The sequence below is a fragment of the Doryrhamphus excisus genome, chromosome 20 (assembly GCF_030265055.1).
Source record: "Doryrhamphus excisus isolate RoL2022-K1 chromosome 20, RoL_Dexc_1.0, whole genome shotgun sequence".
Taxonomy (NCBI): Eukaryota; Metazoa; Chordata; class Actinopteri; order Syngnathiformes; family Syngnathidae; genus Doryrhamphus; species Doryrhamphus excisus.
In genome coordinates, this window is record NC_080485.1 from 4,735,632 (window position 1) to 4,761,114 (window position 25,483).

At 40.1% G+C, this 25,483-nt stretch overlaps 2 protein-coding genes across 4 annotated transcripts in view; one reads left to right on the forward strand and one right to left on the reverse strand.

Moving 5' to 3' along the window:
• On the reverse strand, window positions 1-16,850 carry mertka (c-mer proto-oncogene tyrosine kinase a). Of its 3 annotated transcripts, none has more exons than XM_058058459.1 (20): window positions 16,346-16,850; window positions 16,190-16,277; window positions 14,499-14,811; window positions 14,157-14,257; window positions 13,915-14,085; window positions 9,030-9,116; window positions 8,397-8,512; window positions 8,133-8,322; window positions 7,376-7,521; window positions 5,439-5,574; window positions 4,056-4,212; window positions 3,474-3,562; window positions 3,036-3,131; window positions 2,854-2,934; window positions 2,689-2,781; window positions 2,497-2,615; window positions 2,314-2,423; window positions 2,073-2,232; window positions 1,042-1,178; window positions 1-948 (listed from the first exon to the last, which is right to left on the reverse strand). In XM_058058459.1, the coding sequence occupies exons 2-20, from the start codon at window positions 16,269-16,271 to the stop codon at window positions 504-506; spliced, it is 2,829 nt and encodes a 942-aa protein (XP_057914442.1). In that variant the 5' UTR covers window positions 16,272-16,277; window positions 16,346-16,850; the 3' UTR covers window positions 1-503. The 3 variants fall into 3 exon arrangements, with proteins under 3 accessions (XP_057914442.1, XP_057914441.1, XP_057914443.1); XM_058058458.1 differs by having other exon boundaries at window positions 16,190-16,290; XM_058058460.1 differs by having other exon boundaries at window positions 16,342-16,850.
• sft2d1 (SFT2 domain containing 1) overlaps window positions 16,512-25,483 on the forward strand; it is a 15,760-nt gene continuing 6,788 nt past the window's right edge. The window contains exons 1-5 of the mRNA XM_058058461.1: window positions 16,512-17,167; window positions 17,922-18,008; window positions 22,945-23,027; window positions 24,670-24,751; window positions 25,416-25,451. Of these exons, the coding sequence (XP_057914444.1) occupies window positions 17,102-17,167; window positions 17,922-18,008; window positions 22,945-23,027; window positions 24,670-24,751; window positions 25,416-25,451 (354 nt within the window). The 5' untranslated portion in view covers window positions 16,512-17,101. The remainder of the gene's footprint in view (window positions 17,168-17,921; window positions 18,009-22,944; window positions 23,028-24,669; window positions 24,752-25,415; window positions 25,452-25,483) is intronic.

Sequence of the window (25,483 nt, forward strand, 5' to 3'; positions counted from 1 at the left end):
ATTATTGGGGAGGAGGAGATTGTTTTAGCTACCAGATTGGCGAATTTCAAAAACTGTAATTGAATGCATAAAAAATTATTATATTTGCAGTTTTGAATCTGCTGTATACAAATTTCTCTCATAGTAAAACATTTTCGACCACTATTGTCAAGGCTTTACGATAATGGAAAAAAAAATGTCTATAAGCCTATAAATTGTTTATTCTTACAGTATACAATATACATTTATGTATGTTATTTACATTTCATATTTACATCAACAGCAACCAAATAATTCACTACAGGATATTTCACAGTCCAGTGAATCCTAAGCCTATGAGACATGTGCAAAAACATGTTTTAAAGTTGAAATACACTTTCATCACTGACCAATACTGTCATCATTTCCTTGAGGAACTGATTAACATCAAGACTGTTCCCAGTGCAACATGGCCAAAAATGTTTAGTACTCAACCACTGCATGCCGTTTTTTAAATACAGTTTTAAACATCTGGGTACCAAACTTTACAGCAGAAGAGAAGTATCACTTGAGATGTGATCTGTCCCTGTACCATCAGGAGCCATGTTTCTGTTTGAGTGACTTGAAGAGCCACTCGATAATAGAGGAGTGTCCAGTGTTGGCAATCGCAGTGAAGGATCTGGAGAGATAACCACAACATAACGATCATCATCGTCATCGTCATCCTCCATGCTGCCGTGAATATCTGCAGTAGTTGTTGGGTTTTCTGCTTGAGGGCAGCTGCAAGAAGGCGAGGAGCTAAGCACTGGATATTCTGTAGCATCTCGATCCCTGTCCTCATCCTGGAAGCTGGTGTTAATATAGATGATATCCTCTTTGCTCGAAGACTCTGGAAGCCTTTCTGTGAGTTTTTCCAACATTTCTCGCAATCGGGGAAAGAGGGGTCGGTCCAACGGATCAGCCCTCCAGCAACTATACATGATCTCGTACCTAGTCACAACGATAAAACACAGATAACACGCATATAAAACAGCACCTCTAAATTATAGAGTCAAATCCGTGAATCAGGTAGAAAACACTCACAGTTCGTCCAAACAGTCTGCTGGCTGCTTCAACCTGTGTCCTTCAAGGAGGTAGTCATAAATCTCATGGTTCTGGATGCCAGGATATGGCGTCATCCCCCGTGTAGCAATCTCCCACATGGTTATACCGAATGCCCACTGCAGAACGACACAATAATTTATTTCATCTATTAATGCACAATGCTGATAACAATGCTGAGTCACACAAGTACTGGGACAATTGGCAATGCCACGTTAAGGAAGCAGAACAGCTTCCTTTCTTCTGGGAAGACTTTCTACAACATTGTTATGATAATCATTGTTTAATTTCGTAGTTCATGCCAATAGCATTTAATGGAATTGGGGTCACACAAAAGTCACCTAAGCCAGCTGTTTGGGTGCTGGAGCAAAGCCATGCTGTAAAAGGACCCTCACACAAATTTGGCAGCATAAAATTATGCAAATGTCTTGCTGTATATGCTGGAAGAGAGTACAATGTCGGTGCTCATTCAAATTAGTACTGTACAAACAGTTATTCCAGTAAATTACTGGATTGACCCAGAAAAACAAGGCTACCTTTAATACAAAACAACCCCCCCCCTTTTCTCAATCCATTTTTGAAAAAAAAAGAATGTATGTTTATGTTTAAAATCAAGTAAAACAACTCGCAAATTACAATAAAAAAATCTCATCTAGTCAGTTGTTGATAACTCTGATTACCATTGTCGTAAAAGTACAGGCATCATAATGCCTCCTTTCTCGCTTTCAAAGCTGGTGTTTGTGAGTGACAGGAAGAAAAGCTCTGACTCGCTCTAATAAAAGTCATTTGGTGCCAGCTGCTGTGTAAATCTCTATAACCAGAAAAATACTGTCTTATATTCAGCTCAATACAGGTAATTGAATACTGTGTATGGTGTCCAAAGACTTTTGCTCACATAGCAAAGGTCAAAACACACATTGTATTTTTAAAGATGTATGCATCAATTATGAACAAAATGCTACACAAACAGAGAAGCAGTTAAAAGACAAGGAAATATTATGGAATGTGCTTACCACATCGCTTTTTACAGTAAAAACTCTGTCTGCCAGACTCTCTACTGCTATCCATTTGACAGGCATTTTGGCTATTCTGCCCTGCCTGTAATAATCTCCACTGTAGATCTTCTTGGATAATCCAAAGTCTGCCACACATACTGTCATATCATCACGTAGCCTACAGACAAAAACACAAAAGAACACTTGAAAGGTAGGAAAATACAACACAAACTGCGTCAGTGCAGCTACAAAAACTCACATGCAGTTGCGAGCAGCCAGGTCTCGATGTAGAAAGTTTCGACTGCTGAGATACTCCATGCCCGAAGCAATGTCCACCATGAACTTTAAGAGCGTCTGTGTTGGCAAGAACTGAGGAATAACAACAATGCATCGGTCAAATATTGAAAAGTGTTCAAAATGTATAATTCCACGGATTCTTTACAATTGGATTCTCTCCTAAGCGCGAACGCAGCAGGAAGGTGTGTACATCTCCATATTTCATGAAGGGCAGAATAACCATTGGCTTAGGGAAGTGTCCGGAGCCCATTTCCAGGCACACACCTATGAAAAATCACATTTTCTGCGTTATCAGAAAGCAAACTGCTGCAAATGCTGAGTAATGTGTTTGTCCTACCAAGCAGTCTGATGACATTTGGATGGTGGAAATCTTTCATGCAGGCCGCCTCATTTAGGAACTCCTCTATTTCTCTCTGGTAAAAGCTATCCACTGTAGGACAAATGAAATAATGACCACTTCTTTTAAATTATGATATGATTCTTATAGTAGTAAAATGCTTACATTTCATTGTCTTCACAGCTACTTTTTCTGAAGTCCCGTCTGGTTGTCTTAAATGTCCTTCCACCACTGAACCAAATTCACCTGACAGTGAAGGCCAAAAAAACCCACTCAATTTAAATTCACTCCATAACTAAATCATATTTGTTTTACTTTACTTTACCAAAATTCAGCTGCTCACTCACCTTCTCCGAGGACCTTTCCAATGGACAGCACGTTCCTCATGATCATTACATCCTGAAGTTTGGCTTGGAGCTCATCGCTAACTCCAAGGTTTCCAACTGCAGACAAAAGTAATTTTTTTTCCCACATGAATGTAATCTACATTTGTTGTAACCCTTATGGGCTGTGGTCAAAATGCTTTGGAAGACATGCTAACATACAGCATATATGTAATACAGATATGAATGACTTATGCGTGATTGCCAAGTTGTGGTGTAGTGGTTAGCGTTCTGAACTTCGGAGGAACGCCCCGGGTTCAAATCTCCACTAGTAAGCATCATTGGTATTTGTCAGGGAGGGCATCCGGAATATAAAATCAGTATGCGGATCAATAAATCTGCTGTGGCGACTAAGTGATCAGGAAAAAGCCGAAAGAAATAAATATATATATCTGTACATACATGTTATCCCAACAGCAGCACGATTGTAGGACCTCTGAGGTCTGTACTGGATGACCGGCTGGGGCTTCTGTCCACTTCCCAACACCTGCCTGCAGGGGGAGCCATGGAAAAAGAAAAGACAGTGATTAATAATCAATCTATCTTCATGTCTTATGTCTATAAACACAGGCTGGCATTGAGTACAGGAGCTAGGTCAAGTGGGGAATCTCTCTGAGCTTCCAAGGGTCTGTTGTTTTCTTTCACGTGTGATGACACATTTCTATCTGCATCCTGACAGGCAGGAATGAGTCATTGACTTTTTGAATCTACAATGACAACCTTTTCACACCAGCAGCTGCACGATTACACTTGCTTCAGCTGCAAAGAGTAGTGATTAAGAGGAAGCAAAGACAGAAGAGTCATGTTTTTTTCCAGGTCTACTGAGGTTCACAGTTGTAAAAAGATGACTCAGCTCACCTTGTGAACAACTAAGCAACATCACATTACAGACTGAAGGGAAAGCAATTTCACAGATAAGGTCATTACATTTACAGATAGAGTTGATGATTACATCAACTTCAGAGTCTAAGGGTTTAAGCATACCCAAGCCAGGAGTCAGATGTCCTGTTGTGTACACAGATAGCCCCCCAGACGACAAGCATCAAAAGACAGACTCCACACACCACACCCAGGACTATACTGACAGAGTCTGGTATCTTCGTACCAGGACTGGAGGATGGTGATGGGCCAGATCCTGAGACTGAGAAATTTTGGGGAAAAAAAAACATATTACTTTATTTACATTTGACTGGAACAGCTGATACAAAAGCACAATGAATGATAGCTATCCCAAACATACATAACGTCTGAGGTTTAACACAATCCATAAAGTGTATTTGTCTGTGTCCCTGTTAAATAACAATAGTCCTAAATCTAGGCAATATATAATAACATTTAGCTTAACTCTAGTTTCATAAAAACATATTATTGATCTCAACTGGTGAATCTTATAAGAGCATTTGGCTTAAATCTTGCCTTGTAACAGTAACATTTTACTTAAATCTAGCTTTTGTCCTGAGAGCTTGCTTTAAACGTGGACCTGATTTCTCATTTTAGGACTCATTACATTCACAAAACATATTCCAGTTATAAGAAATCTAGCCAAGCAAATTTTGCTTACCCTGCTGATAGAAGGTTTGCTTGAGGTAAGAAGGAAAGATAATTTGGCCTTGTGTCAAGTATGGCTGTTTTTGCAGTGCACTATAATATAATTTTTGCATAGGTTTTGTATAGAAAAATAATGTTAATATCATCAACACAGGGTCAAACTATCACCATAATAAAACCAACTTTCTCCAAATTACCTTTTTTAAAAACATAAAATGTAAGAACACCATAATATGTTACCTGTGTGTGCTATGTGTTATGTACGCAAAACAGGAAAAGGTGGGAAATAATGCTTGCAGTGCTTTTGAATGTTTGTGTCCTCAAGGCAGCTGGAGGAATCCACTGTATTCAGTCTCTAGAGCTGTACTGGCAACTTTGTCATACAAGCGTAAAAATAAGGTCCGCCCCTAAATTATCTGCTTGCGCTCCTAAAATTTTAAGTTAGTGGCCTCTGTGCTCCTAGGAAAAGAAGTGAAGGTTCTCTTCAGAGTAAACATAGCTGCCTTTTTTCCCTGCTGCCACAGAGAACTGTCAGGGGGCGTGCAAGAGGCTTTCATTTTAATATAGCCCTGCTATATTGTACAATTGTATTCAACATGTACTCAACATGCAATTTGACTCTTGAGTATGCTTGTATGCTCTTCAGGTTTTGCATGACTTTTGAGGTATATTGCTCCAGAAATATTTTGTAGAAATTTTGTACTGTGCAACTACAGCAGCATTCAAATTCAGGATGTCGCACTCTACGTATTTAACAAACAAAACCAGGTCCGCTTTATCAAGTAGCAGGAACTACGTAAAATCACAAGAGTAACTTACTGTCCTCTGGCACAAACAACAAGACTTGTGGGCTGATCATGCCGCTCCCTGCACGTGTGCATGCTGCCACCTCCACACTGTAACTGGTGTTGAAATCCTGCACTGCTACCAAGGCCATGTTGGTGGAGCTGTGGACCTGAGCGACACACAGAACATGAGTCACAGTGCAAAAATCACATTCATTTGTCCAGTGCTTATCTTTTCAAGGTTAATCATTACACATTTGGAGCTAACAATCGGGAAAAATAAGGTCACTGGCTTGGTTTTAATAGTTTAATAAATATGAAAGTGAAACTCAAATCTGCATGCTCAGGAAAATCTCACGAGACATCTCAAAGCTTGAACCGCTAAAGCACTTGCCATGACCTTGTTGTCAGAATGGCCGCATCCTATTTTTCTCCATATAGTACCTGTACATTATAATGCTCAAAGCTACAACTTAAAAAAGTTGAAGCAAACACTCGTTAACGGGAATAAACCTTTCCACTCCCAAAATTCTATGGAACCGTGTGCATTGGCGACCAATGATAATGCCCAGAAAAAAGGAAATGTTATTGACCTCCTGCAATGGGAGTGACCATGTGACAGACATAGCCTTGTATTTCACAACAGTCCACGGTAGCATCTGTGGTTCCTCTGTGTTCTCAATGTGCTGACAGTCTGACGGTCCATGCTGAACCCATGATTAACACAATACGTTGTGTCTGTGGCACCAAACTGAGCATGTGCTTACAATGCAAAATAGTTACACACTGTGATTCAGTAAGATCTTAAATTGTGCTATACAGTGGACCCTCGGTGTTCGAATGCCCCAGTATGATTTTGTATGATTCAGTATTCACTTTTCTTACCATTCGGTTTTAAGCATTGGAACGGATTAAAAATAAAGCCAGAGGTTCCACTGCACACTTATACAGCCTATACACACACTTCCAGTCAGTGCTGATATTTAGACTCTTTTGTGGACGCTGTTGTGATGTCAGCAACCGAGTGGACTACAAAGGGGATGTAAGCCTACGATACACATCCTGTTGTATTCATATACTGTACCAAAGACTCTGGTGACTCACGGCCACATGCCAAATGACGAAAAACACAGACAATTTTTTCACACATCAGCTTCCTTAACTTCCCCGCCGACAGGAAGACCGGGAAATATACCATTGTATTAGAAAGCACTAAAGCCACAAACAAAAAAAAGCCATAGTGTAAAAACATATAATTGATAAATATGCAAGTGAGTATACAGAATTGCTCTTGCTCTTTCCCATGTTTGTTGACACTTGGGCAGATATAAAGTACTGTAGCTGACATCCAACTGAGACACATTGTTCTTATATTATTAGTCATTCTTTTGTCATTGTTCTCTTGTTCTCTTTTAATTTTTGTAAAAAGTATGTTGACACATCCACCCTATTTTATGCAATGACTGTAATTACTAGAAATTTTTAATTCTGGCCAATCATTTCAGTAGTGAGCCCACATGTAAACATTTTGTGTTGATTTCATTCATGCAGGAACACATTAATAAAGTGAATGAATGGCTAATCAATTAACTAAATTTCCTTAATTAACCAATTGGGTTTATTTTTTGAAATATTATCGTTGATGGGATAGAATAATCGCACTGTGAATGTTCTGAAATCTGTTTCAATGCCAGTGTTGTATCAAGCATTTCATGAAAATCAATTGACTACTACGCCTATCCCTAATTATCAACAAGCAAATACATCTTGCGCGTTTATTGTGAGTACAACCGTATACATCTCTCATGATAAGTGTTTATCAAAACCTATGACTATATCCTTATATTACTTCTACTTAATTTATTGTTCCATATATTGTATAAGAGCTCATAGAAATGCTGTAGGAACAAACCCAGTCCTTAAACTAAGACAGAAAAGCAACATAATCACCAGATCCATGAAGTAGCTCACCTTGTTTACATGTGCCCCATGTCTCACGATAATGTCGTAACCTTGCAAGATTCCATTAATCTTATCATCCGGTGGGGGCCTCCACCTGACCACCAGCCATGACCCATTCAGCTGCACAGTCACATCTCGAGGATAAACTGATGGCACTGTGAATATGGCCAGAATTGCATTACAGAGTTATGCCACTATCATCACTATTATATTAAAACATGGCAGCATCAGCAGCAACTTTAATGGGAAACGACCGATTAAAGAAAGAATGTCCTGTTTAAACTCTGATAGAAGTTTGGTATGTGGTTCTTTCCTGGTTAAAATATCCCCTACAGTGGCTCCAGAAAGGAAACTCCACCCTGTTAGGTCTTTTTAGTGAGGCCACTCCTATTTCCTATACATACTCTTTGGGAAAATTGGAGGAACCTGCCAAAGACAGGGCAGGTAGTACAGTCCCATTACCACACGGGATCTTATATATTGTAACTACCGATGTATAATGTTGTAACATTTATGTTCTGCTATCTGTTTGTGAACGCATCTTGTTGTGACTGTTATTGATGGATAGTGTTGTTGTGGTTGTAATGAGTCGGTGTTAAGGTTGGCACATTCTGTGTGACTCTATAAGGATGCTACAGTATCTTAAAAGTGAAAGTATATATACATTATTGTATATGTTTCAGTACTTAAAGTGATGGCGGAATAAACATAAAATCTTGTTCTGAGCCAAAGTACTATTTGCATAGTTCCTGAAGGAGTAACACACCTCCCTCTGTTGTGATACTCTGGATCCAAGGAGAAATTGGAGAAGCCCCCACATCATTGCTGCAGGAAATGCTCATGTTGTAAGGAGTCATGGCTTGCAGGCCAGAGACTTCCCACTGGAACGGAGGCACTGTGACATTGATGAACCTGGTGATTGTTACCTCCCCTAACCTCCGGCTCACTTCTTTCACCTTCAATGGCAGAGGGAATGTGAAATGATCCATCTGTGGCCATTAATATGTTATCTACCAGATGGGACACTTACCCTGATGTGGCACTTGGTTAATGGCGAGAAGCCGTCATGTCCAGGCACCCATTTTAGCGTCAACTTACCGGACTCCCTCGCAATCACAGTGATGTTTGACACAGGACTGGGAAGCGCTACAAAACACAATAAACATTTATCATCAGCGTACTCGCAAAATATCTCAAAACTGTGTGTGAATGCAACAATGATCATTACATCATAACATAAAGCAATTCCCTGGGAGTCACATATTATAATTAGTGTAATGTATTGCTTTTAGCAGTATTTTTGACTTGCTGTATTTGTACTATCAATGGATTTAGGTTTTCGTGTGATTTTAGTCCCAATGTGTTCATCCTAGGGCTGTCAATCAATCGCAAATAGACTGTTCAGGTGATCTAAGAAGACGTTTCGGCTCTCATCCGAGCAGGCTTAGTTCATTGGTCCATGCTCAAAGACTAGGTGAGACACACAGCAGTTAGACGAGATAGGACAGCTAGATCTAATCTACATATCTTCTACAGAAATGGTTTGGCTCTTCAGTGGTGTCAAATGACCATCGGTAGGATACAATCTATGTATGTCATTGCATTGACAGTGCTGACATTCTGAGCTTCCATTTTCCCTCATACAGCATACACCATATTTTACCTTTAATGTTGATGTTTGCCTCTCTCGATGTACTGACCCCCTTGGAGTTGTAGGCTTCACAGCTGAACTGAGTGTGCCTGTTCACCCCTAGAATGGACACATTGATTAGGATACGTGAATACCAGTTCCAAGTTTAGCAGCATCTGAAAAATTTAGGAAACACCAATTTGACAAGCTGCAAATTCTCGTCTGTCTTTTTAGAGGTAACAGATTCATATTAGCTCTAAGTGAGAAATGTGAATATGTTTTAGCTGAAAAAAATGGCACACTAATGGTGAGTTCCTTCTTTATTTTACTAAGATGTTTTGGTCTTCAAATGTCTATTGTCCTGGCTGTTTGTCTTCCCAAAGCCACAAGTGCTGCCCAGTTACAAAAGGGCTGGAACAAATGTCCCTTTTGTGCTCCATTTCTTTCCACAATGCAAGCCACAACACAGCCAAAGAGAAAGTACTGAAAGAGACATGGGATGTTTTGTTTGTATTTTGTATCTTGACGCTTTTCTGGAACACCAGTGTATAAACACTTTACACAAATACTGACCACGCCACATTTTTCTGCTGTTAACTTTCAACTGTCAAAGTGTGACGTGCAATTAACTTTGACAGTTCAGTGAAGACTTTGAGAGTACCCTGCGAATACCTCAGCACATTTGTGGGCAAGCTGTACAAATGCCAGACTGCATGCCTCACCGTTAAAATGCACAGCAAACAGATGTTGGAAGCTTAGCAAAGTGGAAGTGAGCAGGTTTGACTCAAGTCACTACTGGAACCAGATCCAGTCATGGGACATGTGTAAAACAAAAAAGAAACTTCAATAATGACAGGTTTTCAGGGAAAGGAAGTGTGACACCAAAATCTGCGCCTTACATAAGTATATTTGTAAAATTGGCTACTTACAAAATATTTTCAGGGTTTAAAGTACCACATTTGTGACCAAATAGCACACAATGCTGCAGCGGTTATTTAATAAACTGATACTCCACCTGACATAAAGATGTATAATGCCCAAAAAGTTGTACAATTAAAACATTTTTTTGTATTACAGTGGTTATAGTTGTATGTGTGACAGTTGGTAATGTTAAACTGTCACTTTAAAAATTGCCAATATAGTTAAAGGGGACCTATTATGTATTTTCACTTTTCAATCATTCATTCATTCATTTTCTACCGCTTGAGGGTTGCGGGGCGTGCTGGAGCCTATCCCAGCTGTCTTCGGGCGACAGGCGGGGTACACCCTGGACTGGTCGCCAGCCAATCACAGGGCACATATAGACAAACAACCATTCACACTCACATTCACACCTATGGACAATTTGGAGTCGCCAATTAACCTAGCGTGTTTTTGGAATGTGGGAGGAAACCGGAGTACCTGAAGAAAACCCACACATGCACGGGGAGAACATGCAAACTCCACACAGAGATGGCCGAGGGTTGAATTGAACCCTGGTCGCCTAGCTGTGAGATTTTCACTTTTGTGACCTATAAATGTAGTTAGAATGTTGTATTGTCATATTAAACTTTGTGATGTCACAGAGGAACGGACTTCCTTATACGGTTCATAGTTAGGGCGTGTGACCAATCACAGTGGAGTGGCCATGCTCGGAGGCGGGCCATGTGTGGAATAAATTTGTTCCACTCAATCTGCAAATGCGCAATAGCATGGAATAGTCCATTGCATGAAATGGGGAAACAGTCTAAACAATCATAAAAGATTATGCATTTTGATGTAGTTTTAAGCACAGTGATTAAGATTAAAACAGCACTAAGTACTTTAAATTGAAGAAAAAAAATTGTTTTTTATTAATGTTCGGGGGGGGGGGGGGGCAGGCAATTTCCATTGTTTGCATAATGGTATGACTGGCACTGCTGCCAACTTCTGGTTATTGGGCTCAGAGAGCTAGCTCGGCTCCAGATACTCCCCTCAAGCCTTGTGAGCAGGCTAAAAGTCTTAACGTTTTATTTGACTGTGAGCCTGACTTTTAAGCACACATCAGGTCCATGACTATGGTTTTTACCATGTAAGGAATTTTGATAGAGTGAGACCTGTTCCTGTCCGGAGCCAATGCTCTTGTAATGAAAAGACCTTTCTGGTCTTCCAAAGACAAATATTAACCAGCTCCGATTACCTCAGCTGCTCACAGGAACCAGAATGAGAGAGCACACCGATTCTGAAATGTCTGCACTGGCACCCTGTGAGTTTTAGAGTTGATTTATAAAATACTTTCACTGTTTTTTTAAAGCTCTTAAATGATATTAGCACCCTTTTACATATCAGTTTTGCTTTCAACATATGAACATTCCCAAAACTAATCTTCTAATAATCCCAGTAGTCAGAACTAAAACTCACAACTCCATAGAGCCCCGTTTTTTAAAATATATGTAATTGTTTGTATCTTTTATGGGGCGGCACGGTGGTCTAGGGGTTAGCGCGCCTCACAGCTAGGAGACCAGGGTTCAATCCCACCCTCGGGCATCTCTGTGTGGAGTTTGCATGTTCTCCCCGTGCATGCGTGGGTTTTCTCCGGGTACTCCGGTTTCCTCCCACATTCCAAAAACATGCTAGGTTAATTGGCGACTCCAAATTGTCCATAGGTATGAATGTGAGTGTGAATGGTTGTTTGTCTACATGTGCCCTGTGATTGGCTGGCGACCAGTCCAGGGTGTACCCCGCCTTACGCCCGAAGACAGCTGGGATAGGCTCCAGCACCCCCCGCGACCCTCGTGAGGAAAAGCGGTAGAAAATGAATGAATGAATCTTTTATCTGTCGCATTTTAATAGTTTTCTCTTATTTGATTATATTTTTGTGGGTGGGAGGGGAAGAGGTCAAGGTCATTTCTGTTGTAGAACCGTGAATTGTATGAAAAGCACTTTGTGTTATAGGTTTCTTTGGATGTAGAGTGCCATGCAAATAACATCTGAGTGAATGGCTGTTAAGTTGATTGTAGAGATAGAAACATTAAAAAATGGAGCAAATCCAGAGTAGTGGTTGGCTGGGAGTACAGAAGGAGGAAGTTTAGCAGCATAGATTTAGCAGCCTATAATCATGAGGTTTTTGGAAAGCTGTTTGTAACACCAAGTTTCCATTTATACAGTCAAGTACTGGCAAATAAAGACACTACTTTTCTCTGCTGTATACCACTTTTCAGTGAACCCAACTGGATCTTGTTTTAGGAGAAGTACACTCAATTATCCTATTATGATGCAGACTTGTTTGTTCTGAAGCTGAAGCTGCCAGTTCAGTAAAGCAGTTCATGTTGAATGTTAAGACACTGGACAAAAATGGAATCGTGTTACCTTGAAAGGTCATACAATTGAACCAAAGTCTTTCAATAACCAAATAAGTAAATTACTAAGTAACAAATGTTGCATAGAAACATTGTAAACATGTACAATATATGCAATCAGCATCCCTCACTGGAGCTCAATTATTTCATAGAATATTGAACACTTGTCTGAACAGGTCATAAAGGTTTGATGATGGTGAAAGGCAAACGAAAATTGTTTTAGAATTTGAACCTTCAGGGAGATTAATCAACTCCGATATGAACATTTAAAGACACCTTCATTGGAAATGGGTGTACATGTTGCATGAGAGAAGTGTGCAGTACAGTGAGTTTTGTATTGCGCTCTGGTCGCCTGCAGCCTCCAGCCCCTCCTTGCTGAGGTAGTGGGCAGGCCGGTGAATGAGGTCTTTGTCCCTGGAGTCAACCCCCGAACAGAGTGCCTGTAAATGTCCCCCCCACACCCCATCCCCATCCCCATCCAGCGCAGGACCCTTGCACACACTGGACCAAAGCACAGCTCGGATCCTTTAACCCATTCCACGACTGGACGTGTCTGTGTAGCCTGCGGCCAGCTCAAAATGAAGGCTAGACAAGAGCCAAGCGATTCAACTTCCAATAACAAATGTTTGTTTTGCAGAGAGGCACCATTTCATCCCCAAAATTAGATTCCCCCACATTCAGTATAAACTGCATCATGTACTGAACAATTATTTTTAACTACAAAATATGAACAAATACATCCTTCATCATTTATATAAAAGTTTTGGAAAAAATTAAATATTTGAACTAATTCAGATTTTTAGATATATTTTTTGTTTTGTTTTGCATCTAACAATGAATATATCAAGAAAATAAGGTCCCATTTTAATAACTATGACTTTGTATGAATGGCAGGCAGCTGTTAAACACTCAACATTTACGATGGCCTCAGTGTCACCAAGCACGGCGATAAATCTCTTTGTATAAGCACAGCGGAGGTGCTGAGACAACGGAGATAAAGCAGAATAGAAACCTCCAGCAGACGATACCAAGCCTACTTTGCTTATATTATAAAAAGATATATTTTTTGACTGACGTGACAAGACAGTACAGTTTTGAGTTACGGTACTTCAGTTTTCATATTATATATGCAATTTACAGACTCAGTGTTTGACAGTGAAACCTCACAAATCATAAAGGAAGCTTTATAAGTGCCCGATTCAACTCACACCCATAAAACCAATTAAATGACCAATTAAATGACCAATATAAATATAGTTTGGCTGCACGATTCTGCTAAAAATATGGATCATCATTTTCTTGGATAGATTGGGCATTGCGATTCTCTTGGCCAATTTTTTTACACACACACATGATCAGGCCCATGTGCAGACATTTTAAAGAAATCACATTTTCAAAAATATTATTAGCATCATTAGACTCCACATTGGCTTGTCCTGCTTTTAAAGAATTTTTCAAACTCCACTGCCGTTATGGAATTCATAACTGTTGACGAGGGACTTTCTTGAAAGAAATTAATAGAAATACAAACAATCGATTGCAGACTAATAAGGCTAACCTTTACATTATATACAAAGCTGATTAAAGGAATATGGGCTCACCTTCCACAGAGTAAGTGCTGGGAGATGTATGGTAGTCACTATCGGGTATTCCATCACGCAGCCAGCGAATGTTAACAGGATCTGGAGGTCCGACCGCCTCACATGACAAAGTAAAAGGTGTGTCCTTTGTTATGTTTTTGTCCTCCGGTTGTTGGAGAAATGTTGGAAGACCTGCAAAGACAACCTATTACGGTATATCATGCGGACATCTAAAGAAGATCCAAAAGTTGTTTTAAACTTACCTTCTACCTTGATAGTGATTGGCTGAGAATCCATCATCATGTTGCCGATGCTGAGCCTGCAGCGATATTCTCCAGCATCCACCCTCTGTACTTGAGTAATACTGTATGACATTATACAGAGGTTATAAACTAGACTGCCACTGCCACTTCCAAGTGTCAGTATATATTAAAAATAATAAAACCATTATATTATTACACAATTGGAAATTCATTTGATTATTAAATTATCACAAGTGAAGTGAGAATGTCAAGGTCTCAAAAATAATAGCTCTCACTCCAACAAGCTCCCCTTTTTTACCTTTTTTATTTTTTAAAAAGAATAGAAGAATCATTTTCCCATACCTGACAGTGGAGAGGAGAGTCGTAACGCTGTCTGTGATGGTCTGCAGTTCATTGATCATCACCTGCATATTTCCAGCCAGGTCCTGGCCGTTCTTCATCCACAAGATGGTGGGCTCCAGTCTGGTATCGGGGATATCAATGGAGCAGCTGAACTTGGCCTCGTGTCCTTCCGATAGCTCCAGGGAATCTGTAGTGGTCCTGAAATTAAGGCGCTTGAGCTCATCAGGACTCAGGTACGCCTTTGAAGCATGGTCCTGCACGACCAGAGGCTCAGAGCTTCTGACGGGGTGAAGATGCTTCCTGGATTCCTGAGCTGTTCACATAGTGGAGTAATTTGTTAATAAATAGAAATAGTTTTAGACAAGCAGTCCAAGTTAAATGTTCCAAATGTTGTACAGTTTGGAGTTTAGCCAGTTTTCTGGAAATATGTGGTATGCTTCAAAGGGTTAAACCATCTTCAGATCAGTCAGCAGGTGTGTTTAGCTTTTTCTTTTGATTTATTTTGTGTTTTTGTGAGGCCACCACTGATGGGTACAAGTAATGGCAACAATGGAAACTGACTGCAACATAGGTTCTGGCTGCTCAGTCCAATATGAACAGTACAATTGATGCATGTTTTTGGAATGCCGGAGTACCCGGACAAAATGCACACATGAGGATATATGCAGGTGATGTATGCAGTCTCCACCAAAAATGCCCAAATGGAGATTCAAACCCTCAGTCTCCTCTATGTGAGGATACCACTCGTCCCAGTACAAAATATTAAATTGTGATTAAATACACAAATGTAATTTTGCTAAGCACAAACTTACAAGAATAGCATGCAGTTTTACTTTAGTCTTACTTTAGTTTTATTTAGTCTTATGAGACACTTTACAGGGACAGTACATATTAATAGAAATTTGTCAATTTCTGTCATTTCATTTACATTATTAGCAACATGTTTTCTTTTAAATTGGAATGAAGTTGAAGTTCAACTTTCTGAAGAAAGTTATTATGTAGTACCTTTGTCAAAACATATTCATATTACAACATATGCTAAATGTGTATTATAATACAATTTGCAAAAATACCCCTTTTTCCTCCAAATCCTTTGTCATCCAAATTGAGACTAAAAAAACACATGCCTCATTGCAAAACAAAAGTAATATTTCTTTATACTTATTGTCACTATACTTATAGTCACTAATAACGGTACACAGGTAAAATTTGACAGTTATCATCCAATAACATTCAATTTTATGTAGTTCCACGAATTTCTATACAGAGCAAAAGTTATGTTTGCAGGTTATTATTGCTGAAACTGATGTTGGAATTAGGACAATATATTTCAGCTAACAAAATAAACAACCTAATCTTTCACTTTGAGCATATACTTAATAAGTTAAAGTTTAACTCCATGGCTCAGCAAAAAAATAAATAAATAACACAGATCTAATGGATTGAATAAGTGGTCATTATTCACCTGATTTGATGATATGAAAATGAAGCACAGATAAGACTATCATTGAGGAATGTACTGTAGGTCTTTAAAGTGGTACTTATGTTGCCCCTTGGAAAGGAATTTCAATATGTTCTGGCTGCATTCTTGTCACGCACACTTTGCTGGATCCACTGTTGTTGGATCGTGTAAAACCTGCTTAGAGGCGTGAAATGAATCAAAGACACCCTGAATTTCACAAACACGTTACCGTTGCTGGAAATCCACACAGTCAGTGCCATGGTTGCAGTGGAGAGAAAAATTCCAAACCATCCAGAGACGATCTTTGCCATTTTTCTCTGCAGTGGGAAACTAAAAACTTGATAATTATTCCAATATAGCCTTGAATGCACGGTCACTGACCTACATCACACTAGAGGACCGTCGACGCAGCTTGCTTATCCAGAATCATGTTGGAATCACTGCTGGAAGAAAAAAAAGTTTACTTGTGGCGACGTCACAGCAGGGCTCCCATGGAGGTGGTGCGCAGGATAGGAACGATGTATCTATCAACCCTGCCACCATGTGGTCATCTTCAGCAATCAGGCCTATTAATTCAGTCAATTCACAAAAACCTTATTTGGCCCGGGGTCAATTGCGTGCACAATTTTGTCTTCCCGGTCAAAAATGACCGGAACTTTGACAAGCGTAAAACGGTTTGCACTGAAAATAGTTTCAGTTGGCTTTAAACTGTAGTAACGCTAGAGAGATAGCTACATAGTATTGTAAAATATAAGCAAGAAAATGTAACTGTAGTAGTCACATTCCGATCTTATTTGATATAAACCCATGGATGTGAAAGTGACTTGATCGTTTTTTTTAGAGAAGCCACCAGTACTTAACTATCAACAATTCAGTGTTTCACAGGAAGTGGAAGAGCGAAAGGCGGAAGACTGAGCTCCACTGTCCTGGAATCGGTTTACCATTTGTACCTCAGTCACTTTCAACACAAATGGCTGCGTCATGACTGACTTCCAGTCAGTTTGCACAGATCGAAATACGGTTAGACAGGAAGTTCCGAGTGGTCAAACTCCTGAGACGGAACTATAAATGTGAATAAGTAAATACTGTATATAAATTGGGGCACACCGACATTTAATCAACTTTACATATTTGGGAGACGATGGACAAGCTTCGTCGAGTGCTAAACGGACGAGAGGAAAATGAAGAGTTGGGTCTTACGTCCCAGGTAAAGAGTCACAAGTTACAATGCTAATGCTAACATGTCAATGGCCCATGTATCTTAACAGTGCTATGCTAACTTTTCAGTGCGAAATACGTAGTCGTCTGGCGGTAATTACAGTATTTGTTTCCAATGGTATAAAATTTAGTTGTCAGACTTTTTTTTAGGTAGAATGTTGACATCTAGCCTTTAGCGATTGTCAATGCAAGCATGGCGTCTTGTCTTGTTTTACATGTTTTTATATTGTGTATTGTCTTTTTAATGTCAATATTGCATTTGGATTTAATTGTGTATTGGTGCTTGTTACACGCTTTTCCAAGGAGGATGAATTAAGGTAAGGTTCTCACATTACGCTTTATTATTTTGTCTTGTTGGCACTTTTGATAAGAATCCATTACAGATTGATTGCTTCCTAATTCAGCAGTCAAATTGTTCAGTTGATGCTAAAACAAGTGCAACTGCAAACATTCTCATTTCTTTTCCTCTGATAAGCAGTTATTACATAGTCCAACGTGTCTTTGAATGACTCAGCTCCTGAACTGGGACACACACCATGTTGCCTTCACAGTCCTCCTAGTTTTGCAAGCGTTTGTAGGTTATTCATAATGTGTGTTCCTTGACTTCAAGTCAGACGAGCATTGTGGGTTTTTGTCTTACATGATTGTGGCAGCGTGTGTTAAAACATAATCTGGAAAGCTGTATGCCTCTTTGTAGGTCACTTGAGCTTGTCTTGTGACATCCTCTCATTTGTTCTTGCTAGGTCCTCGATGCCACCTCGCTCAGCTACAGCACCAGAGTGAAATGGTTCGTCATATGCTTCGCCGTAGGCATCCTGTGCTCAATACTTGTGAGTACTGCTTTCATATTTAATCAACTGTCTGGTGTGTATTTATGCACGTACCCCGGGGATGCAATGCTGACTGCAAATGGTATGGTGAGACAGATATGTTTGTCTTAGTCTTAGATTTGGTCATCAGCCATCATTTTCAAATAAAACTACAATGTGTGTCAACATAATGCACTCTCACAAAAACATGTCGATCTCCCTATGTACATTCACAAATGTGTGGTAATGTGTTTCTAGTTTCTATCAATAATGCAGTGCTTTTGGCCATAGAACTAATTGTTCCCTACTTGTTCTTCTACCGACATTTTTATGATAGACTCACTGGCCTGAATCGGGAGTAATTAACCTGTGATAGCTGTTTGAGGCACTATATACACTTGGCACTTTGATTAACTCATTCGCTGCCAAAGACATAGTATATGTTTTTTTCCCCAAGGATGCATTCATGTGTCTTTTTTGCATGAGAGGCACAAAGAGGTGATGATGCGAGTGAGCCCATTTGGTGCAGTTTTAAGTCGACAAAATGACCACAAGGTGGCAGAAGTTCATTTTATAAAAGCACGGCCTGCAACTTTTCCATTGAAATACTTGCTTCACAGCAACCAGGAAGTGAAAAGGCATCTTGCCATGGGAGGAGGTTATCCATTTAAGGGAAATTTTAATGCGTGCAAACGCAAGCACCCACACAGTTCATTTGCAAATGTGAGACTTGTAAATAGCTCATGGTGTAAATAATTTTTTTTTTCATGTAAACCAACCATTTTTTGTTGAAACCTACTTATGTTTTACTGCTCAATACTAAAGAACAAAAAAGGTACAAACGTGTATATGTGTGTGTGTATGTGTATATATATATATATATATATATATATATATATATATATATTAGGTCGGCCCTCTGTAAGGGGGTGAAATTTCAAACGAATAATAATGTATATATATATATATATATATATATATATATATATATATATATATATATATATATTAGGTCGGCCCTCTGTAAGGGGGTGAAATTTCAAACGAATAATGTCTATGCTCCAAACCCGGATTCTTGTTCCTTTTGACCCAGAAACGTGCTGTGCAAAGTTTCGTTGAAATCGGAATATATTTAACCGGTGCTCAACGACTCTGAAATTTTACTCAGCGAACGCTAGTCACAAGCACTCCGGGTCCCCCTCCCACGTTGCTCTCGTGGGAGTATTAGCCGCTTTCCTCTCCTGGCGGGGGTTATGTGGCTGCTAGCCACTCATTGTCGCCCGGTCCGTGCAAGCGTTCCCTTCCTGGTGTCCGGGAACTGGCGCCGATGGTCCGCGACGACCTGGACGAGGAACTGCAGTTGTTCTTCGTCCTTCGTCAGGAGCCGGTTATATTCCTGAATCAGGGCGACGCCTCGTTCCGCGTGGTCATTGGTGACCGACAGCTTCCCCAGCGCTTTGCACGCCTTGCCGTACGCCTCATCCTTCTTCCAGTCTGCCGGTTCCAACTCCAGGAATCCCTTGTCGATGGACATCTTGTCGAAGAACGAGGACGTATTGGAGGTCACAAAGTCCTCAAGGCTGCAGCCGCTGATCGCTGAAGCGGGAATGGTCACTCGCTTCTGGGCTGTGTCGTTGCCATCCTTCTCCTCAATCGCCGCTACCATGTTCTTCTTTGTTTCTGATGAAACCCGGTCGTCAAAGAACGCCAGGGCTACCAGCTCTTCCGAGAGGTACCAGAGGTGGCCGAGGAGCTTGTTTGTCGCGGCCTTGGAGACCTCCGCGTCTTCGTACCCGTCCAGTGCCTGAAGCAGCTGAAGATCCTTGAGCGGAGCCGCGACAGCAAGTGGGGCTTGCGTCCAGGCTTTGCTGTAGAGGCGGGCGGAGAACATGGCCACCCTCAACAGTCCGCGCTCCTCCTTCGGCGTCACTTTGAACTGTCCCCTGAACAGCCACACCTTGAGCGAGTACAGCACCTTGCTCATCCACCGAGCGTGGTGCATGGGGCCAGGGGCACGGAAGCGGATTCCGCGGGGAGGTACGCCGCCGAGAAAGATGACGGTTAGTTCCAGAAGTTCCCGGTAGTCGTCCCGAAGGTCTGTCCGCTCTTTCAGGGCCTGAAGGAACCACTCGATGTCGACCTCTCCTGCTCCATCCTCGATCGGCTGGAACTCGCCTTGGTTGATGAAGGGCCACCTCTCCTGGAAACGCTTGAACAGCAGGACAGCAGGCCCTGTAGTTGGCCCCATCACCGACGTGAAGACCGCCTCGATCACGAGCTCGAGAATGTGATGCCGGCAGGCGAGGTAGAGGAGGTCGCTCTTCAGTTGTCGCTCAATCATGGTACACGCCCCGGTGTGGCGACCCATGTTGGCGGCGGTGGTGTCAAAGGACATCCCCACGACCCGGTCAGCGACGCTCCACTTCTCCAACGCCTCCACGACGGCCTTCGCTGCATTCGCCCGCATGCGTATCACGAGTGTTTTCACGAGTTTATTGACTGAGTATGCGCACATAAAGTATGTGTGGTATTTACATGATTAATAAGGGCAATGGAGGGAAGAGTTTCAATAAATTAAAAGAGGAATTCCTTCTCAATCAGAACGCACTCCAGAAACATGCAAACACGTTGAAAAAGTACTGCCAAGCACTAGACAAATCCTAGACAGAGGAAAAGGAGCACTAGACGAGAGTTGCCACACACAGTCCTTGGTCCATAGTCCACCAACGAGAGCACCTGAGAACAGAGCCGCTGCATTTGTCACCGACAAAGCCCCTGTATCGTTGAATGTGAAAATGATCTTATATAGTAAAACTTTAAGGTCGTTGAGCACCGGGTAAATATTATTCGATTTAAAAAAAAAATTACTCGCGTGGTTTTCGCATGGAGTGGAACAAGAATCCGGGTTTGGAGACTGAATTTTCAAACTTTTGAAAATAAGGGCCACCCTAATATATATATATATATATATATATATATATATATATATATATATATATATATATATATATATATTGTAAGTGCTGTTACAGAAATGCACTAAGCATAATTATTAAATCAGTTCATGAATTTAGTTAATAATTTATTTCATTGAAGCTTAAAACGGGTTAAAATATTGTACATTATTGTAATTAAATGACAAATAAGTTAATGAATTTATTGTGTATGTTTTCGCTGTTCCCATGGCGGAACTAAATATTCTTGTTTGTGCTGCTAAGTGGCAGCATTAAGTGAAGGACAAAAGGGGAAGTTATAAACGCACAGCACGTCTTTTGCACGTACTGTCTAAGTGGGAAGCTAACAGTCATCCGGACTTCCAAGACTTTAAGGACCTCTTTCACGACCAGCAGCCAACGAGGTATATATTTTAAGTTGTTAAATAGTTTTATGATATTAAGTTTCATTTGAATATGTTTGATATGACGGGATCATTTTTGTGACATGTACCGTTTGTATCCGGTTGAATGCAGTTCTCACGGCGTGAAGGCATGGATGTATGAGAAACAAGCTCATATATTAAACGCCCGTTTCAAAGAACCGACCTGTGTCTGTTGTCGTGGAGAGAGCTACATATATATAATATAATATATATATAATATATAATATATATATATATATATATATATATATATATATATATACATATACACACACACACATATATATATATATATATATATATATACATATACACACACACACATACACACACATATATATATATATATATATACACACACACACACACACACACACACATATATATATATATAAATTGTATAAAAGACCACAATTTTCTGTGTGCCTTGAAAAATCAGTCAAAATCTTGAAAAATGGCCGGTACTGCGAGAGAGGGCTTTTGAAAAATGACTGTAATAGGCCCTATGAGTTCCACGTCCACCGAATTGTGTACAGAATTACGGAATTGGCCTATAAAAATGAAATGTATTGTTTGATGCGGAATCTCGCATACATTATGTGAATGAATGTTGTTGTGACGAGAAGGGAGAAGGAATGTTCATGTGGGGGAGTATTTCCCCGGTGGACACAAACAGTAAACAGCCCCCTCCCCGACCCAAACAGTTTGAAATGGTGATTAAAAACTGGCAAAAGATTGAAAAAAAGAGTGTGAATGGAAGCTAGCGGGGGTTAGTTTAGTTTAGCATGGTCGTGTGGTTGTGTGTGTGTAAGACTCCGACTCATGTGAACGAATGTCGTCGTCGTGAGGAGAAGGAAAGTTCATGTGGGGGTGTATTTCCCTGACAGATGGCTCGATCGTGGTGGATACAAACACTACACAGCCCACTCCCAAACTCGACATGGAGCCTGACTGGAAGGGTATTAGCTCAGTTTAGCATGCTCATGTGGTTCTGTGTATGTGACTCGGGGTTGATTAATATATTTTCACCACGTCATGCTTTACATCTTTCCATTCCAGATGATGACGTGCAGAAAAAAAATACGAAAGCACGTTTATTTTTGAAAGTTTATTTTTGAAAGTTTATTTTTGAACGCAGCTTGTCTTAGGCGTTAACAAAGAAAGAAAGCAGGGTATCAAACCAGACCAAACTGTGCTGCCGTGTGTTAACGTGGTTATAGTAACGGTAATTACAAAAGTCTAATGGCCCCACCAATTCATTTTTTTACAGAGTAGACAAATTACAAGTCTATTTGGGCGATGGTGCTTATTTGTTCAAGTAGACTGAATTTATGATTAATTGTGGCATGTACTCTATTAGAGTGGAGGCCACAATTTGAGGATATGTGGCTTGTATGCTGTTTTCAGCCCAGGAGCAAGTACCAAACAACTATCAAATTGTGAATATGGTAATGACAATACAGCTCCAATCTTTTACCTCTCCATCGGCTTTCATTTACCCCTTCTCGTAAATTGTGGACATTTCTATTATTTTCTGTAGCTGACAGAATTTCTGAATCAGATTTATTTTCCATCTAGGGTTCAGCATTATTGTTCCTCCCAAATGGCAGCAAACTCTTCGCTGTCTTCTACACACTGGGAAATGTTGCTGCTCTTTCCAGGTAAGCGATATCCACCCATCGTTTTGTCTATATGTTGTACAGACATTACACACAATAAGAAGCATTCACAATGTAAAAACATCCAACTTTGAAAACAAAATTACGTGGTGAATAAGTGGTGAAATATTTCTAGCTGCAAAATAATGCAGACTAGCTAGTAAATTTACACCAGTAATGCATGTTTTTAGGGATTGCCCTGAGCTGTTTTACTAAACATAAATACACACAAATTTGCATAGTGATGATAACAGCTACAAATGTGTGTTTCATTTGATTTGCATTACTAGGTAGTGTAATGCTACAGCACAGTAGTAGATTGCTGCCACAAAGTTTGGAATAACATTAACATTTCTATTCAGTTATTAAATTGTCATATTCCACTCACTCTTTTATTTCCCAGTCATTGTTTTTATACGCTTCCTCACTTTATTTAATGAGAAAGTGTCCAAACATTAGACAGGTAGTGGATGTTAATGTCATGTTTGAGTTCCATTCATTTCATACTAGGTAATCAAAACCTAACAATGGCTGCTAAAGACAGCATTTCATGCTGTCACGGTTTTCCGTATCGTATGTCCACAAGGTTCAGATATCTCAAGAAAAAAACAAGGTCTAACTCTGCTGTCACCGCCCAGCTGGTAATCCTTTAAAAAAAAAACAGGTCCTAATAAAGGAATTTGGAAATTTTTATTGTCACGTGGAATTTAACTACTTTCAGGAGACTCAAAATTGATGATTGTGTAATTTTGTCATGGTAGGCATTGTTCTTGTGCTGGAGCAAATGATGCATCATCTCCATAACCTCACAACTGAGGTTTACCAACAGATGTGAATTGAGTGGTGTCCTTATTGTATTGTATTGTAATACAATACAATGTATGTGTGTGTGTGTCTTATAAACATAGTGGTAAAAGCAGTCTGCGTCAACTCTGCTTCTGTTGGGTCTCATCTAACAGACGTGACGCTCCACAGGCTCCATCTTCCCACTTACAGCTCAGCTGAGCACAGAGCTGGTGCGTCGTCAGAGGGGAAAACTTCCGTCAGGTTACATTCCCTGATGTCATCTAAGCATCAGGAAGGAAGCGTTTAATGTGTTGTTGAGGTCCTGGGCATCAAATATTAACTAGAGTCCCGTGCTTTCCACAGGACTGCAATCTATTTGTGGCACGGCTATGTGTGGAGGTGTTGAAATGACTTAATCATCAAATTTGAATAATTTATACATGGCATCGCTGCCTGTGAGTGCTTTTAGTTAGGGGAGCGGAGCGACTCACAGCACCACTCACTGCTCGTTGAGAAGAGTAGTACATACTTTCATGCCAGGCGAAATATAGCCACAAAGTCCCCAAGTTGTCAAGTTGATCCCTCCTGCTTCATCTTAATCTCTAGTGGACCAGGTGCATTACAATTTGCTTCTCAGCGAGGACGTCATGGCGTCAAATCCATGACTGTATTGGGAAACAATACGGTCTGTAGTATACATATTCTCATAGTGACCACATTTAAAAGCATGACTACATAAACACATGAATGCCATATTCTTCAGTTGGCATTTTATACCTCATATAGTATGTCCTGCTTGGGTAAAAAAAAGTTTGATTTTTCAAGATATTTCATTACCAGCATGTTTTGTCTTCTAAAGCACCTGCTTCCTAATGGGACCGTTAAAGCAACTGAAGCGCATGTTTGAGCCAACAAGACTTATAGCTACCATCGTTATGTTGGTAAGAATATTATCACTGATTGAATTAACTTTTATTTTATGTTTTTTGTCTGTTTGTTGTTTTTAGTTTGTTTCTTACCACCGTATTTTCCGGACTGTAAGTCACACTTTTTTTCATAGGTTGGCTGTTCCTGCGACTTAGACTCCAGAGCGACTTATAAATGAAAAAACTGTTTATGTTACATAAACACTGGACACCTTTTCTTTTCATGTTTATTTTTTGTGTAGCTGAATAACCATTGTCTTAGCATATCTTATACCTATTCAACCTGTTCTCTATTCTTTTATTGTTAGAACTTGCCTTCCAAGAGGACTTAATGTCTGTTTTGGTCAAGTGGTTTGAAAAATAAATTACCCGCAAAAAATGTGACTTACGTATATGCCAGTGCGACTTATGTATTTTTTTGTCTACCCAATTATGCATTTTGGCCTTGTGCAACTTATACTCCGGAGTGACTTATAGTCCAGAAAATACAGTAAATGCTGTAGAGACATGCATCCTTACAGGGTTAGACTTTAGTTCAGATACGTTTTTACTTAACCAATAGACTGTTCTGTCGCTAAAACAAACATTTTCTAAGAACCACTATAGATGTTGTCATGTTAACACTATTGCTGCTTACTTTGCAAACATATGAAAAGATAACATCTTCCCTTCCTCACAGCTCTGCCTCATTTTAACACTGTGTGCAGTGTTTTGGGTAAGCTGATAAGATAAACATTCTGGATGTTT